Source organism: Bos mutus, chromosome 4, assembly GCF_027580195.1.
Source record: "Bos mutus isolate GX-2022 chromosome 4, NWIPB_WYAK_1.1, whole genome shotgun sequence".
In the NCBI taxonomy this organism is placed as follows: Eukaryota; Metazoa; Chordata; class Mammalia; order Artiodactyla; family Bovidae; genus Bos; species Bos mutus.
In genome coordinates this window covers 74,997,119-75,023,997 of record NC_091620.1, presented here as the reverse complement: position 1 = coordinate 75,023,997, position 26,879 = coordinate 74,997,119, and the positions used below count along the sequence as shown (strand labels likewise).

General features: G+C 37.4%; 1 protein-coding gene across 2 annotated transcripts in view; it reads left to right on the top strand.

The window, feature by feature from the left end:
- The window catches only part of FAM185A (family with sequence similarity 185 member A), an 83,775-nt gene that overhangs the window by 41,067 nt on the left and 15,829 nt on the right, over positions 1 to 26,879 (top strand). For both annotated transcript variants that reach the window (XM_070369667.1, XM_005895265.3), the window contains exons 6-7: positions 8,136 to 8,231; positions 12,141 to 12,275. In XM_070369667.1, the coding sequence (XP_070225768.1) occupies positions 8,136 to 8,231; positions 12,141 to 12,275 (231 nt within the window). The remainder of the gene's footprint in view (positions 1 to 8,135; positions 8,232 to 12,140; positions 12,276 to 26,879) is intronic.

Sequence of the window (26,879 nt, the reverse complement as noted above, 5' to 3'; positions counted from 1 at the left end):
GGAAAAGGCATGTAAAATTCTGGATGCACAGCTCCATGGATATAGAGGACAGCCAGCGCAAGCCCTTACGTGGAATGAGTTTATCAGTTTGCAGAGAAGATATATTCACAAAAATCAAGTCTTTCATAAGCAAAGTGTCGTTTTTCATTTATATATATCTTTAATTTCTCTTACCTTGTTTTTTAGTTTCCAGTGTAGTGCTCTGAGATATCTTTGGTTAAATTTGCTTTTTTGACCCCATTATGAATGGAATTTTAGAAAATTTCATTTTCTAATGGTCTGCTGCTGGTATATAAAAAAAATACAAATGACCTTTATTCATGGACTATGTTTCTTGTGACCTTGCTAAATTTATTTATTCTAAATAGTGTATTTTTTAGAATCCAGAATTCTTTTCTAGGTAGGCAGTCATTCCATTTGCAATTAATACAGTTTTATCTCTTTCTTTCCAATCTGTTTTCCTTTTTTTTCTCTTTTGCCTTATTAGGCTAGGAAGGTTCTGCAGCACAATATTGAATAATAGTGGCAGATTGTTCCCAGTCCTAGTATCCAGTATTAGAGGGAATACATTCAGTGTTTTCCCTTTTAAGTGTGATGTTAGCTATGCAGGCTTTTCATAGATACTCTCTATCAGACGGAGGAAATTCTTTTTATTCCTAGTTTCCTGAAAGATTTTTTTTTTCTTTCCTTTGATCATGAATGGATGTTGAATTTTGTCAAATGTATTTTCTGTATTTATTGAAATGACTTTTTTAAATTCTTTTTTTACTCTATTAATGATCAATTGCATTGATTTTTTATGTTAACTAACCTTGTATGGTTGGATGGCATCATCGACTCAATGGACATGGGTTTGGGTGGACTCCGGGAGTTGGTGATGGACAGGGAGGCCTGGTGTGCTGTGGTTCATGGGGTCACAAAGAGTCGGACACGACCCAGGGACTGAACTGAACTGAATGAATTGAACTGAACTTTGTATTCCTCGGATCAACCATACCTAATCATGATGTAGTATCCTATTTATGGCAGAAAGTGAAAAGGAACTAAAGAGTCTCTTGATAAAAGTGAAAGAGGAGAGTGAAAAGCTGGCTTAAAACTCAACATTCAAAAAACTAAGATCATGGCATCCGGTCCCCATCACTTCATGGCAAATAGATGAGGAAACAATGGAAACAGTGGCAGACTTTATTTTCCTTGGCTCCAAAATCATTGAAGATGGTGACTGCAGCCATGAAATGAAAAGATGCTTGTTCCTTGGAAGAAAAGCTGTGACAAACCTAGACAGCATATTAAAAAGCAGAGACATTACTTGACTGACAAAGGTCTGTCTAGTCAAATCTATGGTTTTTCCAGTAGTCATGTATGGATGTGAGAGTTGGACCATAAAGAAAGCTGAGCGCTGGAGAATTGATGCTTTTGAACTGTGGTGCTCGAGAAGACTCTTGAGAGTCCCTTGGACTGCAAGATCAAGCCAGTCAATCCTAAAGGAAATCAGTCCTGAATATTCATTGGAAGGACTGATGCTGAAGCTGAAGCTCCGATACTCTGGCCACCTGATGCGAAGAGCTGACTCGTAAAAGACCCTGAAACTTGGAAAACTGAGGGCAGGAGGAGAAGGGGGTGACAGAGGATGAGATGGTTGGATGGCATCACCGACTTGGTGGACATGAGTTTGAGCAAGCTCCGGGAATTGGTGATGAACAAGGAAGCCTGGTGTGCTACAGTCCATGGGGTCGCAAAGGGTTGTACATGACTGAGCGACTGAGCTGAATTGATCCTATCTATACATGTTGGGTTGAGGTTGCTCTTTTTTTTTTTTTTTAAGATTTATTTATTTATTTTATTTATGGCTGTGCCGGGTCTTCGTTGCTGCATGTGGGCTTTCTCCAGTTATAGCAAGTGGAGGCTACTCTCTAGTTGCTGTGTGCGGGCTTCTCATTGCAGTAATCTCTCTTATTGTGGAGCACAGGCTCCAGGATGCATGGGCTCAGTCGTTGTGACGAATGGACTTACTTGCTCCATGGCATGTGGTGTCTTTCCAGACCAGGGATTGAACCCATGTCCCCTGCATTGTCAGGCAGAGTCTTTACTACTTAACCACCAGGGAAGCCCAGTTACTAATATTTTGTCAAGGATTTTATATTCATGTTTATGATGAATGCTGATCTGTGATTTTTTGTTTTGTAAAATCTCTGTAGGTTTTGTTATTAGGATTACACTATGCTTATAAAATGAAGTTGAATATATATATTCATATGTAATCTCTGTCCATATGTGTGTACAATTCACACATGATGATGAGAGGAAAAGGAACACTTAGTGGGATGGGAACATGGATAAACATGAACAAGCAGTTCCCAGAATATACATGTACAGTGTTGTTTCACCTTACTGCTAATCAAAAGCATCTAAGTATAAACCGTCATGACTTAAAACATTGATAATATCCATTGTTGGGAAAGTTAGGGTGAAACAGGGATTCCCATCAATTGTTAGTTCAGATATAAATTGATCATTATGTAAGTCAGTTTGTAAATGTATATTAAAATTGGTAGCGTCTACATTTGCTTTGTTCTAGCACTTCCTCTTTTAGAACTTTATCTCAAGGAGAGAGTCTGGTAAGGATATAAGGAGATATACATGAGGATATAAAGATATATACGTGATGTATGTATATATCATCTCTGTTTTTAATAGCAAAAGAAAGTATACATTTTAGGTTGTTCCCAGTAAGAGAATAACTAAATACAGTATGCTACAGTCATAAAGTGAATGTTCTTCAGCCTTTAACAATATACTTAGGTCTGTAGTATACATTATAGAAGGATATTCCTGACATTTAATTAAATGAAAAAAAATAGTAAAACATTGTACTATTATTTCAAAATATGCTTTCATATTGAGTATTAAATCAGAAAAAAGAAGGGAGGGAAGGAGAATGAGAGTGGAAGTAAGAGGAGAGCACAGCAGAATTCATCCAGAATTTATATAGAAATCAAAGTTGTTTGGATCCTGTTACAGGTTTCTTCCTTTGAATATATCTGGACCTAAGTCACTGATTTGTGGGAATAGATCCCATTTTTACTGACAACCAGAGCAGGAGATGCCATACAATTCATCAGGAGCCCACTTGAGCTCTTTTGTAAGTAAAAAATCAGCTTTTGTTTAATAAGAGCATACTGTGTAAAAGATTAAATATATAAACAAATAAGCTGACATAATCTTTATGCAAGTCATGATAGTCCTTGTTACTTATTTTGTGATATGCTGTTTCTCACTTTAATAAATTGGATGGAAACAACTCTGTTAGTGCTAGAAAATAGTAAGCAGTCAGGGTTAATGAAGAGTCAGAACTGCCCTGAGACAACAATCTTTTTCATTTCTGTAAGCAAGAGTTGTGTACCTATCTGTACATTACTGAAGTCTTAGAAAAAAGAACTGATTTTACTAGATTGGTAAATCTTTGTCTTAAATAGAAACAAATGTAACATTGTGGGTTTTTTGTGGGGATAGAAGCTCATTTTCTTAGAATGTTTTGCTCTAGGAGCAGCAGACTTTATCTGTAAAGAGCCATATAGTAAAATTTTTGGACTCTGTGAGCCACGTAGTCTATGAATACTCCGCAGCATTCTCATTTTAATATGCTAGCAGCCATTGACAGTATACAAACAAATGGATGTGTCTGTGTCCCGGTAATACTTTATTAATAATAAGAGGTGGACTGTAATTTGACGACCCTGCTATAGAATCTAAAGACCATTGTTGTTATGATTCTGGAGAAATGTTGGGTCTGGTACCTTAATCCCAAAGGTGACAAGTGGGTAATGTTTATTTGAAATTTCTTGATTGGTTGATTTTTGTTTTCCTTAAATCAGAAGATTTGTTGGACAAAGTTGAGGCAGCTCAGCAAATCAAGACAACCTAATTAAAGTCACTTCGTAACTTGAGTTTTGAGAAATTGATATCAGCAGAAGCAAAACAATTACAAAGAAACAAAAAGTGATTTAGGTACCTGAGAAGGAAATTTGTTAGTCTACCAGAGGTTTCAAAATATTGGAATGGATGTAGAGAAAAAGCTATACAATATTATCAAATTGGAATATTAAGAGACTAAAGATGATACAGGTATTATATTGTCTAATTTCAGGAAAATAGATTGTGTTATCTCCATGGTTCCTTTTAAGAGGAATACATGTAATTATGATCCTTTAAATCTAGTTTAGATAATATAATTGATCTGCTTCTTAGGTGATCTCCACAATCACTTGGATTTTATATATACATTCTAACCTACATACAAACGGAGAAGGCAATGGCAACCCTCTCCAATACTCTTGCCTGGAAAATCCCATGGACGGAGGAGCCTGGTAGGCTGCAGACCATGGGGTCACTAAGAGTCCGACATGATTGAGTCAGACACGATTGAGCGACTTCACTTTCACTTTTCACTTTCATGCATTGGAGAAGGAAATGGCAACCCACTCCAGTGTTCTTGCCTGGAGAATCCCAGGATTGAGGGAGCCTGGTGGGCTGCCGTCTATGGGGTCGCAGAGGGTCAGACACAACTAAAGCAACTTAGTAGCACCAGCAGCAGCTACATAGAAAAACCCTGTTCTTCCCAATTTCCCTAATATGTTTAGAGCTCTCTTAGAAGCTGAAGTTATATTAAAAAAAAAAAAAATTGGTTCAGTTCAGTCTCTCAGTCATGCCCAACTCTTTACAACCCCATGAACTGCAGCATGCCTGGCCTCCCTGTCCATCACCAACTCCCGGAGTTTACTCAGTCTCATGTCCATCGAGTCGGTGATGCCATCCAGCCATCTCATCCTCATCCTAATTTTCCCTAGACTAATATTTTTAAAAACAGTATCTTTTCTCTGGAATACCTGGTCATCTTCCTTTTTTAAAAAGTCAGTAGGAGAAAGCAGGGCTTGATAGTAGATAATGGTGAAATAGAAGTTGCTCATCCAGCCTTACTTTGCCTGTTCTATGTTCCCTCTTTTGGAAGGCACTGCCAGAAGCTGTGTACTGGAAATTATATGTTTTAAAAAGGGATATTTTCATAGTTTTTTTTTGAGGGGGGGCTGGTAGTAGCAGTTGCCTTATGTGTTTCTTATAAGCCCAGCCTGCTATAAGCTACCTTCCTAACATAGAATACCTAGGGGCAGGACATTAATTTAGAAAATTTTCCTCAAAGTGACCTTAAAATTCTGTCTTTACAAATCCTTTACATCCTGTATATAAACTTTGTTCCTTGTTCTTGAAATTAGTGTAGCTTTGGAAGTATAGGAATCAAATTGCAAAATCATTATCTTTTGTGTTGCTTTTCCTTAGTTATCTGCATGTTGAAATGAGGTAAAATTATAAAAATTCAGAAGAACTTTCTGAATGTGTTTGAACAATTTCAAGAGAATTCTCCCTTTATCTGAAAGAAAATAGAAAAGTTTGGAATTTTAGCCTTTTGAGCTTAGTTGTTATTCTTTGCTTAATAGCAGAGTATATATTACAAATATCTATTTATTTGGTTATATGTAGTGTTAGCTGGTAGCTGACATCAGTTTTTCCCTTTTGTGTGTGTAATTTTCCAGGAAGACTCAGTGGTCTCTGTCAAATGAACACAATCTTTTTCCAAAGTTGTGGTGATAGAAAACTCTCTGTGGGATTTTATTTATTCTGGTCACTGTCTGTACTAGTAATTTTTGTTCACTTAATCTCTAACGCTTTTTTCCTTAAGGCTTCTTTCAAAATCTATAATAGAATTTCTCTGTTTTGTGAATGTCCAAAAAATGAAATTCTATGAATGAAGCCTTAATTTGACTCTTGGTAATTAATTTTTAGTTCCATTCATTTGTATTAAAGTGAAGTTGCTCAGTCATGTCCGGCTCTTTGCAACCTGGTAGACTGTAGTCCACCAGGCTCCTCTGTCCACGGGATTCTCTAGGCAGGAATACTGGAGTGGATTGCCATTACATAGCTTTTAAAATATTACCTTTGCTTTCTCTTTTGAAAACACATCTTGAATTTTAATTTTTTTGATAGCCTCCAGTGGGTGGGCCAGTATTAGAGCTCAAAACTGATAACATGAGTGTATAATTTATTAATGGGTTAGGATATAATTACTTAGCTGTTGTTTATATCCCATGTGAAGAGAAACAGAAGTGAAAAGCATTGTTTATGAGCTATATAAAAATTTTGTGGGTTTCCCCTAGTAAAAGCAAGAAATTAAATATTGTTTCAAATATTTTACTTTGTTCAGCTTGGGGTAATATACATTTTGTAGATTTTTTTTTTACCATAATATATTTTTACTTGGCTTCTTTAGGATGCAGTAAGAAGTTTTTCTTTAGGATGCAGTAAGGCAGGAGAAGGGGATGACAGAGGATGAGATGGCTGGATGGCATCACTGACTTCATGGACATGAGTTTGAGCAAGCTCCGAGAGTTGGTGATGGACAGGGAAGCCTGGCATGCTGCAGTCCATGGGGTCACAAAGAGTCGAACACTGCTGAGCGACTGCATTGAATTGAATTGATTGAATAAGTTTTTATAGGAGTTTCTCTTGGTACCCGAGGAGAGAAATACTCATCTTTGTCCAGCTGCTGCTGCTGCTAAGTCGCTTTAGTCGTGTCCGACTCTGTGCGACCCCATAGATGGCAGCCTACCAGGATCCGCCATCCCTGGGATTCTCCAGGCAAGAACACTGAAGTGGGTTGCCATTTCCTTCTCCAGTGCATGAAAGTGAAAGTGAAGTCGCTCAGTTGTGTCCAACTCTTCGTGACCCCATGGACTGCAGCCTACCAGGCTCCTCCATCCATGGGATTTTCCAGGCAAGAATACTGGAATGGGTTGCCATTGCTTTTTCTGCCTTTGTCTAGCTACTCCATGTCATTTATCTCCAGTGGCTTAACTTCCCAACTTCACTGTTCACTTGGAACACTTAAAAATTAAATACATTGAATCTGATAAATGGCATTTTGAATATAGGTTAGAGATAAATTATTATAAATTATATTGAAGTCACATTTTAAACTATTTATTCCCAAGTTTTTGTCTTTGTTTAAAGTCTTAAACATTTATTTTAAAGAAGAAGGATGGTTCCTTTGTGATTATACAAATTTTTTTCCTTCACATTTTGTAAAAAGTGTATAATTTGGGGCATTATTTTCACCATACTCCCTAATTTGTTTCTACCTTGAAGTAATACAAGCGCCTAATAAAATACGCTTTTTATGAGATCTCGCTAAAAAATACGCTTTGATCTTCAAATAGGACAATCAAATAGACAAATTAATAGAAAGGACAATTGAATAGAAAAACTCAAAAGTTCTGTTGCTATGGGAAAGGACAAAAAAGGAGAAGCTACACAGTACCGACTCTTCACCACAGTCATCTTACTTCTTTACCTGTCAGCATTCCCTGAAACTTGAAACATTGGATGATTGAAAACTGGGTTCAGTGATGACAAAGGGAAATCTGAGTGGCAAACCAGGACCACCTTAATTATGATTTTCTTCCCTTGACTTAAAGATAATCTGTTCAGTTCCCAAAACTTGAAATATTTAGATATAAATAAACTTCACCCACTTTTCATGTCATTCCTTCCCCTCCACATCCCTCTAACGAATGCAACAAAACCTTATGTAATGTAGTCTTTCACTGTTAGCTGCACTTTTTAGTACTAGCTCATTTGCTAAAAGAAGAAAATATAAGAGTTTTTATTTTTATTAACTTTGCTACTACTTCTATGTGACTGTATGTGAGATAGAATTCTTTAGTAAATATTGAAAGTTGATAATAAACTAAATGTGTCAATGATGCTTAATGGTTTGGGTTGTCATTACTTCCATAATATCCTTCCTACGAGTTGGGTTTTAGATTAAACATGTTTAGAGTTAAGTTTTGGAGGTTACTGCAGACATAGGGATTTTCTTATTAGTTACCTAAGTGTAGATTTGTAGACCTCTGATTCTGTTTTCATTTTTAAAGCAAAACATGGTATGGTGACAAGGAAAATAGGAAACCTTCAGGACTCTTAGCTCCTTATCCTAATGCTGAAGTAGAGCCTTTTATTTCAAGTTTATAATTCCAGTTACTCAGATAAGAATGATTATGCTTATGGTTCTTTCTTCCTCCTAGATTCGTCTTCTGGATGTCTGAATGCCTTGGCTCAGCAGGGTGCCATAGATGTTTATGTCAGCCAACTGGGAAAAGTGGAATTGAAAGTCCCTAAAGGTTAGCCAAGTGGAATGTTTTATTTTGACATATGATATTAGGAAGATTTTATGTAACATTCAGGAAACAGATGGTCACATTATCTTATCTACACTGACAGAGATTTCAAATAAAATTTTTCTCTGTTAGAACCTGATTTAAAGACTGAAATAAATACTGGCCCTCTAGACCAATGATCTTTGAAACTTTTGGAATTGATGGCCATGAAGACTATCTTTTTTTTTTTTTTTTTTTTGTATTACAAACAAAAATGTTGTAATTTATTGACTGTTATTTTGGAATTTTTCAGTTTAATGTCTGAAATAAATACTCTTTGGAGGGAAAGAGTTTTCATACATTCTTTTGGTAGCTTTCCTGCTCCATTGTAAGAGGGCTTCTCAGGCCATTATACTAGAATAATACTTTTAAAGGTATGATCCTAAAATAAATGTGTCACCAAGAAGGTCCTCTAAAGTGATTAACTAAGTCTCTGGTAGCAGGGGTCCCCAACCCCTGGGCCATGGACCAGTAGTGGTCCCAGGTCTGTTAGGAACTGAGCGGCACAGCGGGAGGTAAGCAAAAGACCAGTGAGCAAAACTTTATCCCTATTTACAGTCACTCCCCATCCCTTGTGTTTTGGCCTCATCTCAGGAAAACAAGCTCAGGGCTCCCACTGATTATGCATTATGATGAGCTGTATAATTATTTCATTATATATCACAATGTCATAATAATAGAAATTAAGTACACAATAAATGTAATGTACTTGAATCATCCTGAAACACCACCCTCTGACCCCGGTCTGTGGAAAATTTGTCTTCCACAAAATCTGTCCTGGTGCCGAAAAGACTGAGGACTGTTGTAGTTTCAGACTTATGATGTGTCTCTTTCTGTAATCTTATTTCTAATACAAATAGTCTATTCTAAGAGTTCAAGTCTTTCATGAAAAATTATATACTTTTTAATCACCTGAAGGCTGAATATGCAAGTCTTTGTATGCATGCATGCACATAGATGTACACATGCATGGTGATAAGTGACTTGGGGACTTGAAGTAGCTTGGCTATAGGGGCTTAAGTGATCTGGGTTTGGAAAGTTAAGAACCATACCTCTGTATAAAAAATTTTTTAGAGAAAATCTGGAAGCTCTTGCATGTAGGCGAGAACATGGCTATGTTTATAACAAGGAAAAACCTCCATAGAGACCATTTGTTCCTGTTAGTAATTTCTTTATCATATTGGTTTAGTACTTTTTTTGTTCAATGAGGCTCTCAGTATTAAAATGAAACTACAAGCATAAATATGTGAAACTGAAGTTATTGCTGATACACAGGTATTATTTGATTTCTCAAGATCACATTTTTTTCCTTTTAAATAAGATAATATTATGTTCTCACTACATTTCTAAGAGCTTCAGTAATACTATTTAGGATATTTTGTAAATGTCAAAAAATTCATATAATTGCATTCTTAAATTGTGAAGACCCAAGGAGAAAAACCGTTACTACATTTACTGTAACTAGTAACAGAGTAAAAACATAGTTTTGGATAGCTCTTACATGGAAATCATTTACTATTTTGTATGAATGGGCAAAAAAGTAAAAGCAAACAAAAAGCATTGTTAATCTTCATCCACTTGAAGTATTTTTAACTATTATTTGGATTGTTTTTCCAGTAACTTACTGAAATAGCACATGATATTGCAAGATTTGATTGGAATTACAATTTTATGTTTTCTCCTGTTGGGACCATGATACTGGCAGGAGCGTAAAGATAACTGGAAACAAAGTTTTCTATCTTAATTCAGGTCTCTTAATTCTCACTAGACTTGGGAGCACTAACTTTCTGAAGTGATGGAAAGTTTTCACAATTCTGTTGCTTACTAGTGAGTAAAGACATCTGGAATCCTTTCCAGCTCTGCCACTGTCTTGCTGAAAGGTTTAAAAGCCAGCCACTTGAGTCTCCTTCGCTGTCCTTTCAGCCCCTGTAGTCATTTTGCCAGGTGAAAAAAACTGTCACAATGCTTATTTCCTCTCTTCCTATGAAAGTTAACATGGTGACCTGATGAATTCATTTGAAAAGGCTATGTTTAGGCTTGAGAGTCAGAATTGCATCTGAGTACTGACTTTTCCACTTAAAATTTTTCCTTGATAAAGCCTTTAATCTTAACCATATAATATCCCTTCAATAAATGATGCTATTGTTAGTATTCACTTTTTAATTTTCAAAATATAGTATTGATGTCAGTAGCCATGAAGCAGTTTTTGAAGTGAAAAGAGGTTGAAGATATAATAGGTGCTGCCCTTTCTAAAGAAGATAGTGTTAGAGATGGCACTTAGGGTAGAGCTTTCAAAAATTGTGAAACTTCATTCACAGGTAGGAATGGAGTTTTGATAGTGATAGTTTTTGCTCTTTAAGGCTGTGGAGAGATAAGGATAGAACTCTTTGCATCATTTAACATTTTTAAGACTCCCATAGATTTACAATCCCTTTATTTAAGAACAGAAAAAAATGTTTTTAAAATTATCACATTTGATGTATTTAGAGATAAAGTTTTAAAACCTTTAGAAAAGGTTTTTAAAATCCATTATTTTCTACATTTTAAAGTATATTTGGTAGAAGAACATGTATCTTCTATTTATCCTGACATTTTCCTAGTTTGCTTTTGAGTTTTCCTAAAGCCCTCATAATTTGTTTTTGTGGGCAGCTTCTATTTAAGTAGCTGACATTGAAACTCTGAAAAGCAATTTGTTTTTTAAATAAGATAAACCAATTGTAGTAATGTGCTTTGTTCCCCACTTTTTGAGGACTAAATACTAAAGTTCATCAGTTTTAACCCCAGATTTCCAGCTCCCATTAGAAAGGTTGAGAAGATACAGAATTAGGGAAACGTAAGCTGATGTTAACCAAACTGGAAAGCACACAATGACCCATAAACAAAAGCCTTCTAGAAGAAATCTTTACAACATTCACAATAATTGTCATCCTGACCTTCTTTGTGGACAGAGATGAGGTTACTGTTTTATGGGAAGGGCCTCTTATTTATTTGATATGTAAGAAATGGAGAAAGAAAACTCTTGAAATGAGAATGTACTGGTGAATTTTCACTGCAACCCATGTAATTGTTTTGAAAAATGACTCCTCCTTAACAGGTGTTTTGTTGTTGTTTTGGTAAGATTGTAGTAGAAATAAAGTTGAGTGTCTTGCTTCAGGTACCCCAAAAGAAGTCTGTAATCCATTAAAAGAAACATTAGTGAGTTGAAATCTAAATATTCCTTTTTAAATTTTTGTTACTGACCCTCCCCTCCACCACAAACAAGGTACTATTGAAAGCATAAGAGCTCAGGGTTCTAGTTAGGTTACAGTGATCAGTGAGATCACAAGTCTGGTAATACAGTGAGGTAGCAGTGTATGAAATACTGCAATGATTAAGAGTGCTGGCTTGTCATTGCAATGGATCTTGATTCTAGCAATAGCTGTCATGGAAACTTGAGCAAGTTCTTACCTGTAAAATTGGGATTACAGTAATACCTCATAAAGTTGAGAGGGAAGTTAAAAGATGATGTAATGAAGGTGTCTGGCTCTTGGTAAATGCTCAATTAATGGTAAATTCTGTCTATAAGCTGCATGTCTATTAAACTCACTTTTCTGGTATTGGACAAGTGGACTAAGACTATTGGCAAAAGAAGAAATAGTAGTTCATGATGGCCTAGTGGCTCATATTCTTGACAAAAGATACTGTGATTGCCTTGGGAATAAGAGATGTTGACCACCTGAGACTGAGGAAAAGGTATTGCTATTTAAATCAAATATACTGATGAGTAAAGACAGACTATTGGGAGCAATATTACTCTTTAAATAATTTTTATAATAGTCTGCAGTACTTTTTATTTCTTTGCATTAAATAAGCTCTCCATTAAATTCATCACAGGCTCTATTCTTGTCAAGGTTCCATCTTCTCTTCAAGCTTATTTACAGTTATCAGGGAAAGAGATTGATGTGAACTCAGATGTCCATGTTGAAGAAATGAATGAAGCTCATAGAGATGATGGTGTGATAATTACTGGTAAGGAGACTGCATTTTGATATGTAAGATGAATAGTCATTGTCCATCTATAAGTAGAAATATGCTACTTAACTGCAGCTTTAGTCTTTTATTCTTTTCTGTTGTCACATAGTGATGTTTGACACATTTTTCTTCCAGCTGCTTATCACTAATACAATTGCAGGCATTTAGTCCTGTCATTGGATAAAGTAGATTTTAGAAACTTTCCTATCAAAGAGATTTCATTTATACATTCATCCATCAATATAAATTTGAGTTGCTTCTACCTCTTGGCTACTGTGAATGTTGTCATGAACATGAGTGTGCGAACTTAGCCTTTAAAAGGAAGGCAATCTTGTTATATGCTTACAACATCAGTGCACCTTGAGGACACTACAGTAAGTGAAATAAGCCAGTCACAGAAAGACAAATAATGTCTGATTACATTTACATGGGATATGTAAAGAATCAAAATAGAGAGAGAGGAAAATGGGGAGTTGTTCAGCAGGTATAAAGTTTCAGTTTTGAAAGATGAAAAAGTTCTGGAGATCTGTTGCACAACAATGTGAATATACTTAACACTACTAAACTGTAGATTTTATAATAGTTAAAATGATTATAATTTGACAAAATGATTAATTTTGATTATAATAAAAAACAAAATAAAATGGTAAATTTTATTTTCTGTGTTTTTTACTATAACCAAAAATCTCTCTTTTTTTATTTTCTGGCATAGTTGCTTTCTAATTCTTGGTCTTAAAAATCAATTACAGTTGACCCTTGAATGACAGAGAAATTGTGGTCATTGGTCCCCCACTTGAGTGCAAAGTCAAAATTCCAGCTGTAGCTTTTCAGTGAGTCCTCCATATTAGTGGTTCCACATCTGTAGATTCAACAAACTGCAGATCATGTAGTAATGTCATATGTATTATTTTTAAAAAATCTGTGTGAGTGGATTCACATAGTTCAAACTTGTGTTCTTCAGTTTGAACTGTAAACACATATATTATATTGTAAGATATGAAGTTAACTTTGTATAATTGTAATAAAGAAATAGGAGTTTGGTATGGTATTGTACGCATTGTAAACTTGATCTTTTAGTTTGACAAATTCTTAATTCCAAAAATATGTAAAGTTTTTCCACGTTTTTTCTAATTACCTTTGGCTATACTGATAACTGATACTACCTCAGAAAATATTTATGGTATGGATAATACATTTATATAGTAAAAAAAAAAAAAGTAATAAGTAATGCCGGTGAACTTCTCCTTTACATCTTACCAGAGTGTAATTGAGACAGACACTGAAATCACCATGAGGTTTTGATATAATTTTATATGTATATATATGCAAGATTGTTTTAAATTGCTGGTCTCTTACTTTCAAATGCGTTTCCAATATCCTGCATTTGCACTATCCTCACGGTTGCTGGTTTTGATATCATATTTGTGTGTGAATGATTCTCTATCTTTATTTTATGTTTGTCTTTATTGGTGAGCTTTCCTATTTGTAATTTGTTTCTAATTTTGGCCTTTTCTTTTCCACATAGAGAAGTTCCTTCACCATTTGTTTTAAAGCTGACCTGGTGGTGCTAAATTCTCTTAACTTTTGCTTGTCTATAAAGCTTTTGATTTCTTCATCAAATCTGAATGAGAGCCCTGCTGGGTAGAGTATTCTTTGTTGTGGGTTTTTCCACTTTCATCACTTTAAATGTATCGCGCCACTTCCTTCTGGCCTGCCAAGTTTCTGCTGAAAAAATCAGCTGATAACCATATGAGGATTCTATGTTGTTTGTTGCTTTTCTCTTATTGCTTTTAATATTTTCTCTAATTTTTGTCAGTTTGATTAATATGTGTCTCAGTATGTTCTTCCTGGGATTAATCCTATAATGGACTCTTTTTACTTCTTGAACTTGAGTGTTTCCTTTCCTGTGTTACAGAAATTCTAAACTATTATCTCTTCAAATATTTTTCCTCCCTTTTTCTTTCTCTTCTCCTTCTCGGACCCTTATAATGCGAATGTTGGTGCATTTAACATAGAGATCTCTGAGTTTGTCTTTATTTCTTTTCATTCTTTTTTCTCTATTCTGTTCCACAGCAGTGATTTCCATCAATCGGACTTCCAACTCACTTACTCATTCTTCTGCCTCATTTGTTCTGCTTTGATTCCTTCTAGTGTATTTTTCATTTCAGTTATTATATTGTTCATCTCCATCCTTTAAGGCTTCTAGTTCTTTATTAACCATGTCTTGTATCCTCTCAGTCCAGTCCGTGTACCACGCATTTTCTGAGATCTTGGACCATCTTTACTATCATTTCTGTCAATTCTTTTTCAGGTAGTTTGCCAATCTCCACTTCACTTAGTTGTTTTTCTGTACTTATATCTTGTTCCTTTGCCTGGGACATATTTTGCTGCTATCTCATTTTGTCTAACTTTCCATGTTCATGGTTTGTTTTTCTCATGATTGTAGTTCTTCTTGGTTCTAGTATCTGCCTCCTGGGAGGTGAAGTTGGCCTAAGGTCTTGGGCAGGCTTCCTGGTGGGTGGAACTGGTGCCTGCCCACTGGTGGGTGGAGTTGGGACTTGTCACTCTGGTGGGCAGGGCCATGTCAAGGAATGTATTTGTAGTCAGCTCTTGGCTCAGGACCAAGAAACGGAGTAGCCCTCATGGTCAACAAGAGTCCAAAATGCAGTACTTGGATGCAGTCTCAAAAATGACAGAATGATCTCTGTTTGTTTCTGAGGCAAACCGTTATAATATCACAGTAATCCAAGTCTGTGCCCCAACCAGTAATGCTAAAGAAGCTGAAGTTGAACAGTTCTATGAAGACCTACAAGACCTAATAGAACTAACACCCAAAACAGATGTCATTTACATTATAGGGGACTGGAATGCAAAAGTAGGAAGTCAAGAGCTACCTGGAGTAACAGGCAAATTTGGCCTTGGAGTACAAAATAAAGCAGGGCAAAGGCTAATAGAGTTTTGCCAAGAAAACGCCCTGGTCATAGCAAACACCCTCTTCCAACAACACAGGAGAAGACTCTACACATGGACATCACGAGGTGGTCAACACTGAAATCAGATTGATTATATTCTTTGCAGCCAAAGGTGGAGAAGCAAAAACAAGACCCGGAGCTGACTGTGACTCAGATCATGAACTCCTTATTGCTAAATTCAGACTTAAATTGAAGAAAGTAGGGAAAACCACTAGACCATTCAGGTATGACCTAAATCAAATCCTTTATGATTATACAGTGAAAGTGAGAAATAGATTTAAGGGACTAGATCTGATAGAGTGCCTGATGAACTATGGATGGAGGTTCATGACATTGTACAGGAGATAGGGATCAAGACCATCCCCAAGAAGAAGAAATGCAAAAAAGCAAAATGGCTGCCTGAGGAGGCCTTACAAATAGCTGTGAAAAGAAGAGAAGCGAAAGGCAAAGCAGAAAAGGAAAGATATACTCATTTGAATGCAGAGTTCCAAAGAATAGCAAGGAAAGATAAGAAAGCCTTCCTCCTGGATCAACGCAAACAAATAGAAGAAAATAATAGAATGGGGAGGACTAGAGATCTCTTCAAGAAAATTATGGATACCAAGGGAACATTTCATGCAGATGAGCACAATAAAGGACAGAAATGGCATGGACCTAACAGAAGCAGAAGATACTAAGAAGAGGTGGCAAGAATACACAGAAGAACTATGCAAAAAAGATCTTCATGACCCAGATAACCACAATGGTGTGATCACTCACCTAGAGCCAGACATCCTGGAATGCAAAGTCAAGTGGGTCTTATAAAGCATCACTATGGACAAAGCTAGTAGAGGTGATGGAATTCCAATTGAGCTAATTAAAATCCTAAAAGATGATGCTGTGAAAGTGCTGCTGCACTCAATATGCCAGCAAATCTGGAAAACTCAGCAGTGGCCACAGGACTGGAAAAGGTCAGTTTTCATTCCAATCCCAAAGAAAGGCAGTGCCAAAGAATGTTTAAACTACTGCACAATTGCACTCATCTCATATGCTGGCAAAGTATTGCTGAAAATCCTCCAAGCCAGACTTCAACAGTACATGAACCATGAACTTCCAGAGGTTCAACCTAGATTTAGAAAGTAAGACAGAGGAACCAGAGATCAAATTGCCAACCTCTGCTAGATCATCGAGAAAGCAAGAGAGCTCCAAAAAAACATCTACTTCTGCTTTATCAACTATGCCAAAGCCTTTGACTGTGTAGATCACAACAAACTGTGGAAATTCTTAAAGAGGTGATAATACCAGACCACCTGACCTACCTCCTGAGAAATCTGTATACCAGTCAAGAAGCAACAGTTACAACTGGACATGGAAAAATAGACTGGTTCCAGTTTTGGAAAGGAGTACATTGTATATTGTCACCCTGTATATTGTATGTTGTCACCCTGCTTATTGAACTTCTATGCAGAATACATCATGCAAAATGCTGGGCTGGATGAAGCACAAACTGGAATCAGGATTACCAGAAATATCAATAACCTCAGATATGCAGATGACACCACCCTTATGGCAGAAAGCGAAGAACTAAAGAGCCTCTTGTTGAAAGTGAAAGAGGAGAATGAAAAAGCTGGCTTAAAACTCAACATTCAGAAAAGAAAGATCATGGCATCCAGTCCCATCACTTCGTGGCAAATAGATGGGGAAACAGTGGAAACAGTGTCAGACTTTATTTTGGGAGGCTCCAAAATCACTGCAGATGGTGACTGCAGCCATGAAATTAAAAGACCCTTGCTCCTTGGAAGAAAAGCTATGACCAACCTAGACAGCATAATAAAGCAGAGACAAAGCTTTGCCAACAAAGGTCTGTCTAGTCAAAGCTATGGTTTTTCTAGTGGTCATGGTGGACTATAAAGAAAGCTGAGCACTGAAGAATTGATGCTTTTGAACTGTGGTGTTGGAGAAGAGTCTTGAGAGTCCCTTGGAGTGCAAGGAGATCAAACCAGTCAATTGTAAAGGAAATCAATCCTGAATATTCATTGGAAAGAGTGATTCTAAATCTAAAACTCCAATACTTTGACCATGTGATACAAAAAGAACTGACTCATTGGATAGATTCAGTGCAATGCCTATCAAGCTACCAATGGTATTCTTCACAGAGCTAGAACAAATAATTTCACAATTTGTATGGAAATACAACAAACCTCGAATAGCCAAAGCTATCTTGAGAAAGAAGAATGGAACTGGAGGAATCAACCTGCTTGACTTCAGGTTCTACTACAAAGCCACAGTCATCAAGACAGTATGGTACTGGCACAAAGACAGAAATATAGATCAATGGAACAAAATAGAAAGCCCAGAGATAAATCCACACACATATGGACACCTTATCTTTGACAAAGGAGGCAAGAATATACAGTGGATTAAAGACAATCTCTTTAACAAGTGGTGCTGGGAAAACTGGTCAACCACTTGTAAAAGAATGAAACTAGAGCACTTTCTAACACCATACACAAAAATAAACTCAAAATGGATTAAAGATCTAAACGTAAGACCAGAAACTATAAAACTCCTAGAGGAGAACATAGGCAAAACACTCTCCGACATACATCACAGCAGGATCCTCTATGACCCACCTCCCAGAATATTGGAAATAAAAGCAAAAATAAACAAATGGGACCTAATTAAACTTAAAAGCTTCTGCACAACAAAGGAAACTATAAGCAAGGTGAAAAGACAGCCTTCAGAATGGGAGAAAATAATAGCAAATGAAGCAACTGACAAACAACTAATCTCAAAAATATACAAGCAACTCCTGTAGCTCAATTCCAGAAAAATAAATGACCCAATCAAAAAATGGGCCAAAGAACTAAATAGACATTTCTCCAAAGAAGACATACAGATGGCTAACAAACACATGAAAAGATGCTCAACATCACTCATTATCAGAGAAATGCAAATCAAAACCACAATGAGGTACCATTTCACGCCAGTCAGAATGGCTGCGATCCAAGAGTCTACAAGCAATAAATGCTGGAGAGGGTGTGGAGAAAAGGGAACCCTCTTACACAGTTGGTGGGAATGCAAACTAGTACAGCCACTATGGAGAACAGTGTGAAGAGTCCTTAAAAAACTGGAAATAGAACTGCCTTATGATCCAGCAATCCCACTGCTGGCATACACACTGAGGAAACCAGAAGGGAAAGAGACACGTGTACCCCAATGTTCATCGCAGCACTGTTTATAATAGCCAGGACATGGAAGCAACCTAGATGTCCATCAGCAGATGAATGGATAAGAAAGCTGTGGTACATATACACAATGGAGTATTACTCAGCCATTAAAAAGAATACATTTGAATCAGTTCTAATAAGGTGGATGAAACTGGAACCTATTATACAGAGTGAAGTAAGCCAGAAAGAAAAACACCAATATAGTATACTAACACATATATATGGAATTTAGAAAGATGGTAACAATAACCCTGTATACAAGACAGCAAAAGAGACACTGATGTATAGAACAGTCTTTTGGACTCTGTGGGAGAGGGAGAGGGAGAGGGTGGGATGATTTGGGAGAATGGCATTGAAATATGTATAATATCATGTATGAAACAAGTCACCAGTCCAGGTTCGATGCATGATACTGGATGCTTGGGGTTGGTGCCCTGGGACGACCCAGAGGGATGGTATGGGGAGGGAGGAGGGAGGAGGGTTCAGGATGGGGAACACATGTATACCTGTGGCAGATTCATTTTGATATATGGCAAAACCAATACAATATTGTAAAGTTAAATAAAATAAAATAAAAAAAAAAAAAGGAAAAGACCCTGATGCTGGGCAACATTGAAAACAGGAGGAATAGGGGACGACAGAGGATGAGATGGTTGGATGGCATCACCAACTTGATGGACATGAGTTTAAGTAAGCTCCAGGAGTTGGTGATGGACAGGCAAGCCTGGCTTACTGCAGTCCATGGGGTCACAAAGAGTCTGACACAACTGAGGCACTGAACTGAACTGAGCTGGCTCAGGACAACTTTATGCAACCTGTCTTCTGATGGGTATGGCTGTTTCCTTAGCCCCTACCCAACCCCAGCCCCCCTACCCACCACCCAACCCCGCCATTAGTTGTTTGTCCTGAGGCTTCCCAGCACTGGAGCCTGCAGGCTTTTAGTGGGGTTGGGTCTCAGTGTCAAAATGTTGACCTCTGGCAGAGTTCACTCGGATGATAATTGTTCACTGGGGTGTCTGCCACTAGTGTCCTTGCCTCCACAGTGAGCCACAGCTGATCCCTGCCTCCACCAGAACCCCTTAAAAATCCACCAGTAGGTCTGGCCTAGGCTTCTATGGAGTCACTGGTTTTTCCTGGGTGCGCACATGAAACCTGTGTGCACTCTCTGAGAGTGGTTTCTGTGTTTTCCCAAATCCTGTGGAGCTCCTGTACTGCAGCCCTGCTGGCATTCAAAGCCAAATGCTCTGGGGGCTCCTCCTCTTGATGGCAGACCTCCAGACTGGGGAGCCTGATGTGGGGCTCAGAACTCTCACTCCTATGGGAGGACCTCTGTAATGTAATTATTTTCCAGTCTGTGGGTCACCGATTCAGCAGGTATGGAATTTGATTATGTTGTGAAAACTTCTCTTATACCATCTTGTTGTAGCTTCTCCATCTTTGGATATAGAATATTATTTTTGGTAAGTTTGAATCTTTTGTTGATGATCGCTTAGCAGTTAGTTGTGGTTTTGGTGTTTTCATGAGAAGAGATGAACTCAAGTCCTTCTGCTGCACAATCTTGTCTCTAGCGCAGAGGACACTGAAATGAAAGTGTGTATGTGAATGTATGCTGCAGGCTTACCCATGAGATTTCTTGAGAAAAAGGAAGTATTTGTGGTGGTGATGATGGCAGTGGGGTGTCTTCTTGAGATCAAGTTTCACAATAATTAATAGCCACTATATTAAATCTTGGCAGAGAGTAGAGATTATTTGGGGGAAGGGAGAATTTATTTCCTCAAAAGTAAAGGAATTTATTTAATGACCAAAAAAAAAAAAATCAAGTTTTTGACTTAGATATTCATTTTATAAATCATAAAAGTTAAAAAGGCAGTCTTAAAATCATAAAATATTAGCAAAAAGTGTAGCAGTAGTAAAAAATAACACCTGTACAATTTCAGATTAACTCAGACTCTTGGTTACACAGAGAAAATCTGATGAAAATTTTAAGGTTAAATGTGGTAAGAATCAATTTCTTGTGATATGATATCTTGAATTTGATAAAGAACCAATAGAGTTACCTTTTTTGGCCCCTTAATATAAAGTAATAATACAAATTTATTTAATAATGCTCTGAATGATAGCATAATCAAATTATTTTTCATGTTAGAATTTTGAATTATAAATATTATTTTTACTTTTCATTCTGTAACTCATAAAATCATGCATTTCTGAAATTTAGACTTGGTTTAAGTTCCTTTTCAAAACCTTGTTCTCATCATTTCAGCCTTTTAAAAAAGATCTCATTATATCCTCTAAGAATACCTGGTAGTCCTGTCATTAGATAAAATCATTATTTGCAGACCTGATATCTTTTATTAAGTTCTTGCCCATTTCCATTCCACTAAACAGGTACCACTTTAAACTTAATATATGTAAAAACAGATATTATCTTTTACTAGGCTAGTTCTTCCTCCTCCTGTTGTCTCTATTTTCCTTTTTTTGGTCAGTCACTCAAAAAACATTTATTGAGTCAGGTACTGCTAGAAACTAGGAGTGCAAAGATAAGGTAATAAAGCATGGTCTCTCTGACATATGAGAAGCTTATGTCCTAGTGAAGCAAGATAGACAAACCAATGAATATAATAAAGTGGAATAAATGTTGTAATAAAGGTATGTGCATGGTACCGTGAGAGCATGAAAGTGGCACGTCTAAATTATACTAGCATTGTGAATTTGAGGAAGTAAGACAAGTTCAATAGAGTATAGCGAGTGAGGGGCAGAGTGGTATAAAAGGAGGCTGGAGAGTTCAAGAGGGGTCAGATCATAGAGGGCTAATTTAGCTTTTATAGCAAATGCACTTCAAAGGCACTGCAAGGTTTCAATCTGGAGTTCATATAATCTGATCTGTGTATTAGAAAGATCACTGAACTTCCTAGTGGTCCAGTGGTTAAAATCCACCTGGCAATGCAGGGGACATGGATTCAAACCATCGTCTGGGAAGAGTGCACATGCTGCGGGGCAGCTAAGTCCATGCGATCACAACTAGTGAGTCTGCATGCTGTAGAACCCGTGCTCTGCAACAAGAGATGCCACCGTAATGATAAGCCCATGCACCACAACTAAAGAGTAACCCCTCTTGCCGCAACTAGAAAAGGCCCCTGCACAGCAATGGAGACCCAACACAACAGCAACAAAAGAAAGATTACTGAATGTTGAGTGGGGAAATATTGGAAAGGACAATGGTGGGTGAAAGAAAAGTTAATGATAATTAACAGATTATCACAGTAATTCAGGGGAAAGAGTTTAGTGGCCTGGACTCCACAATCATCTATTTTAAATCAAACAAGTGAATGCTGCTGCTACTGCTAAGTCATTTCAGTCGTGTCTGACTCTGTGCGACCCCATAGACGGCAGCCCACCAGGCTCCCCCGTCCCTGGGATTCTCCAGGCAAGAACATTGGAGTGGTTGCCATTTCCTTCAATGCATGATAGCGAAAAGTGAAAGTGAAGTCACTCGGTCATATCTGAATCTTCGCGACCCGATGGACTGTAGCCTACCAGGCTCCTCCGTCAATGGGATTGTCCAGGCAAGAGTACTGGAGTGGGGTGCCATTGCCTTCTCCAAAACAAGTGAATAAAAAGCCTTAAATAAGTTTTGGTTGAAAAACATAGATACAGGTATACCTCATTTTATTGTACTTTATTATACTTCACAGGTACAGTGTTTTTCACAAATTGAAGTTTTGTGACAATTCTGTGTGGAGCTTGTATATTGGTGCCATTTTTTCCAGAACATTTGCTTCCTTTGTGTCTCTGTATCTCACTTTGTTAATTCTCGCAGTATTTTAATTTTTAAAATTGTTATTATATGTGTTTTGGTGATCTGTGATCTTTGATGCTACTGTTAAAATTGTTCTGGGACACCATGATGATCCCTATGAGACATTGAACTTAATTGATAAAGGTTCTGTGTCATCTGATTGCTCCACCAATTGGCTGTTCACCTGTCTCTCTCCCTCTCCTCAGATCTCCCTGTTTCCTGAGAGACATTATTGAAATAGGGTAATGAAATAACCCTGCAATGGCATCTAATAAGTGTTCAAGTGAAAGGAAGGGTTCAAGTGAAAGGAAGGAACTTCCAAGTGAAAGGAAGAGTCCTAAGCATTCAAGTGACAGGAGAAGTTCCATATCTCTCACTTTAAATCAAAAGCTAGAAATGATTAAGCTTAACGAGGAGCACATGTTGAAGCCAAAATAGGATGTGAACTTGGCCTCTTGCACTAAACAGGTAAACAAGTTATGAATGCAAAGGAAAAGTTCTTGAAGGAAACTAAAAGTGGTACTTCAGTGAACACATGAATGATTAGAAAGTGAAACAGCCTTATTGTTGATATGGTGAAAGTTTTAGTGGTTTGGATAGAAGAACAAGCCACCCACAACATTCCCTTAAGCCAAAACCTAATCCAGAGCAAATCCCTAATTCTCTCCAATTCTACAAAGGGTGAGAAGGATGAGGAAACTACGAAAGAAAACTTTGAAGTTAACAGAGTATGGTTTAAGGAAAGAAGCCATCGTAAAAGTGCAAGGTGAAATAGCAAATGCTAATGTACAAACTGTAGCAAGTTATCCAGAAGATCTAGCTAAGGTAATTAATGAATGTGACTACACTAAACAATAGATTTTCAATGTAGAAGAAACAGCCTTACATTGGAAGAAAATTCCATCTAGGACTTTCATAGCTAGAGAAGTCAATGTCTGGCTTCAAAGCTTCAGAAGACTTTATTAGGGGCCAATGCAGCTGGTGACTTAAAGTGTCCATTTTCCATACCAAAAATCCTACACAGCTTCAGAATTATGCTCAACCTACTCTGCAGAAAAGACTAGAGATCTCTTCAAGAAAATTAGAGATACCAAGGAAACATTTCATGCAAAGATGGGCACAATACAGGGTGGAAACAATATGGTCTTAACAGAAGCAGAAGATATTAAGAAGAGGTGGCAAGAATACAAAGAAGAACCATACAAAAAAGATCTTAGTGACCCAGATAACCACGATGGTGTGATCAGTCACCTAGAGCCAGACATCCTGGAATGCGAAGTTAAGTGGGCCTAAAGAAAATAGAAAAAGCAACAGAATTCCAGAAAAACACTATTTCTGCTTCATTGAATATGCTAAAACCTTTGACTCTGTGGATCACAACAAACTGGAAAATTCTTCAAGAGATATGAGTACCAGACCACCTTACCTGCCTCCTGAGAAATCTGTATGCAAGTCAAGAAGCAATAGGTAGAACTGGACTTCGAATAATGGACTGGTTCCAAATTGGGAAAGGAGCACATCAAGGGTGTATTTTGTCACCCTGCTTATTTAACTTCTATGCAGAGTACATCATATGAAATGCCAGGCTGGATGAAGCACAAGCTGGAATCAAGATTGCCAGAGAAGTATCAATAACTTCAGATATGCAGATGACACCACCCTTATTGCAGAAAGCAAAGAAAAACTAAAGAGCCTCTTGATGTGAAAGAGGAGAGTGAAAAAATTGGCTTAAAACTCAACATTCAGAAAACTAAGATCATAGCATCCTGTCCTACCTCTTCATGGCAGATAGATGGGGAAATAATGGAAACAGTGACAGACTTTATTTTGGGGGTCTCCAAAATTAATGCAGATGGTGACTACAGCCATGAAATTAAAAGACACTTGCTCCTTGGAAGAAAGCTATGACCAGCCTAGACAGCATAATAAAAAGCAGAGACATTACTTGACCGACAAAGGTCCATTCAGTCAAAGCTATGGTTTTTCCAGTTGTCATGTACAGATGTGAGAGTTGGACCATAAAGAAAGCTGAGTGCTGAAGAATTGATGCTTTTGAACTGTGTTGTTGGAGAAGACTCTTGAGAGTCCCTTGGACTGCAAGGAGATCCAACCAGTCCATCCTAAAGGAAATCCGTCCAGAATACTCATTGGAAGTAAATTACTAAATGACTGATGCTGAAGCTGAAGCTCTAATACTTTGGCCCCTCATGTGAGGAACTGACTCATGGAAAAGATGCTGGGAAAGATTGAAGGCAGTAGGAGAAGGGGACAATAGAGGATGAGATGGTTGGATGGAATTACCAACCTGATGGACATGAGTTTGTACAAGCTCTGGGAGTTGGTGATGGATAGGGAAACCTATCCCATCACCTAACCTATCCAGGGAAACCTGGCGTGCTTCAGTCCATGGTGTCAGATTCGGACAGGACTGAGCAACTGAACCTAACTGACTCTGCCTGTACTCTAGAAATGGAACAGCAAATCCTGGGTTTGTTTTGCACATCTGTTTACAACACGGTTTACTGAATATTTTAAGCCGACTGTTGCTACCTACTACTCAGGAAGAAAAAAAGAAATTCAAAATATTGCTTCTGAGACAATGTACCTGGCCACCTAAGAGCTGTGATAGAGACATACAATGGTGTTAATATTGTTTTCCTGCCTGCTGATACAACATCCAAGTTGATGTGGAGTAAATTCAACTTTCAAGTCTTACTGTTTAAGAAATAAATTTCATAAGGCTCTAGCTGCCAAAGATAGTGATTCCTCTGATGGATCTGAGCAAAATGAACTGAAAACCTTCTGGAACGGATTCACCAGTCTAGATGTCATTAAGAATATTTGATTTTATAGGAAGAGGTCAAAATATCAACAGTGAAAAGAGTTTGGAAAAAGTTGAGTCCAACCCTCATGGATGACTCTGAGGGGTTCAGGACTTCAGTAGAGGAAGTAACTACAGATACAGTAGAAATGCAAGAAAGCTTGAATTATAAGCAGAGCACAGAAATATATGACTAAATTACTGCAGTTTCATGATGAAACTATAATATTGAGGAATTGCTTCTGTGAATGAGCAAAGAGAGTGATATTTTTGAGGTGGAATCTAGTCCTGGTGAAGATGCTAGCAGACTTGAAATTATAACAAAGGATTTAGAATATCACACAAATTTAATTGATAAAGCAGGAGCAAGATTTGAGAGGATTAGCTCCAATTTTGAAAGTTCTACCGTGGGTAAAATGGTATCAAACAGTATTGCATGCTATGGAGAAATTGTGAAAGGAGGAGTCAGTCAGTAGAGCAAACTTCATCGTTATTTTATTTTAGGAAATTGCCATATCCATTCCATCCTTCAGCAACCACCACCCTAATCAGTCAGCAGCCATCATCATCAAGGCAAGACTGTCTACCAGCAAGAAGATTATTAATTGCTAAAGGGTCAAATAATGAGCAATTTTTAGCAATATTTTTTACTTTACAATTTACAGATTTTTATTATACTTAAAAATGTATCAAATTTTAAATTATGATTGTAAATGGATGCTATGAGGAAGATGTATGCTTACCTCATTTGTTATTATGAAGCTCCTTAGCCCATTTAATTATTTTTTGTGTTATTATGTCTTATACTCTAGCCCCTGTTTCCTAAACCAGGAAGGACCAAATTGCAGAACAAAGTTTATTTCCTGCTCACAGCCCAAGAATCAGATTTCTTTTGGCGAGTGGCACATGATACACTGTGAGATTGGGCCCCAAATGGATCTGTAGGTTGTCTCTGATATTAAATTAAACCCATGAGAGTGGTAATACAGAGAGATTTCAGATAAAGATTTCAGCAGTCTTTTGTAGAGAGAGCTGTATGAACAAGTTATTGGGTTTAGAGAAACCTTCATGCTTCATTTTGATTTCAAAACTGGTGCTCAAAAGTCCACAGATCTCTTTTATGAACCGGATGTAATAATTTAAGAGGTCTTGAAAATCAAAACAGATTGTTTTTTCTGTAGAGATTTCCAATCTGAAACCCAGTTTTAGAAGTAATGAGCAGCTTTATATGTGAGTTGTTATTATAGGCAGCTGAGCTCAGCTCTTCTGGGCCTTCGTTACAGAGTCTGTGAGGCATAGAAACAGAAATACCCTCGCTGCTAAGAGGTCTGGATTGTATCTGTAGCATGATTTCTATAAGAAACCACACCAGTAAACTTTAGTTCCTAGGGCTCAGGCTTCCCACAGGGTTAGCATGTGTCAGCCTATAATTTTATTTGATTTCCTGCTCCATGGTTTCCCTTGTTGTTGCCATCACTGATAAATAAATGTATGTTGTATAATTCTTAAAGTGATTTATAAATACCTGCTATTCTAAGGTAAGCTAAATACCTACTAAAGAGTTATGCACAGTGTGTTCTTTAGGATGTATTCTCTAATCCTTTTGAGATCCTTGATTCTAAAGTTTTGTGCTCTACCCATATATGGTAGGGCTTCCCTGGTATCTCAAATGGTAAAGAATCTGCCTGCAATGTGGGAGACCTGAGTTCGATCCCTGGGTTGGGAAGATTCCCCTGGCATGACAAGGGCATGGCAACCCACTCCAGTATACTTGCCTGGAGAATCCCCATGGTTAGAGGA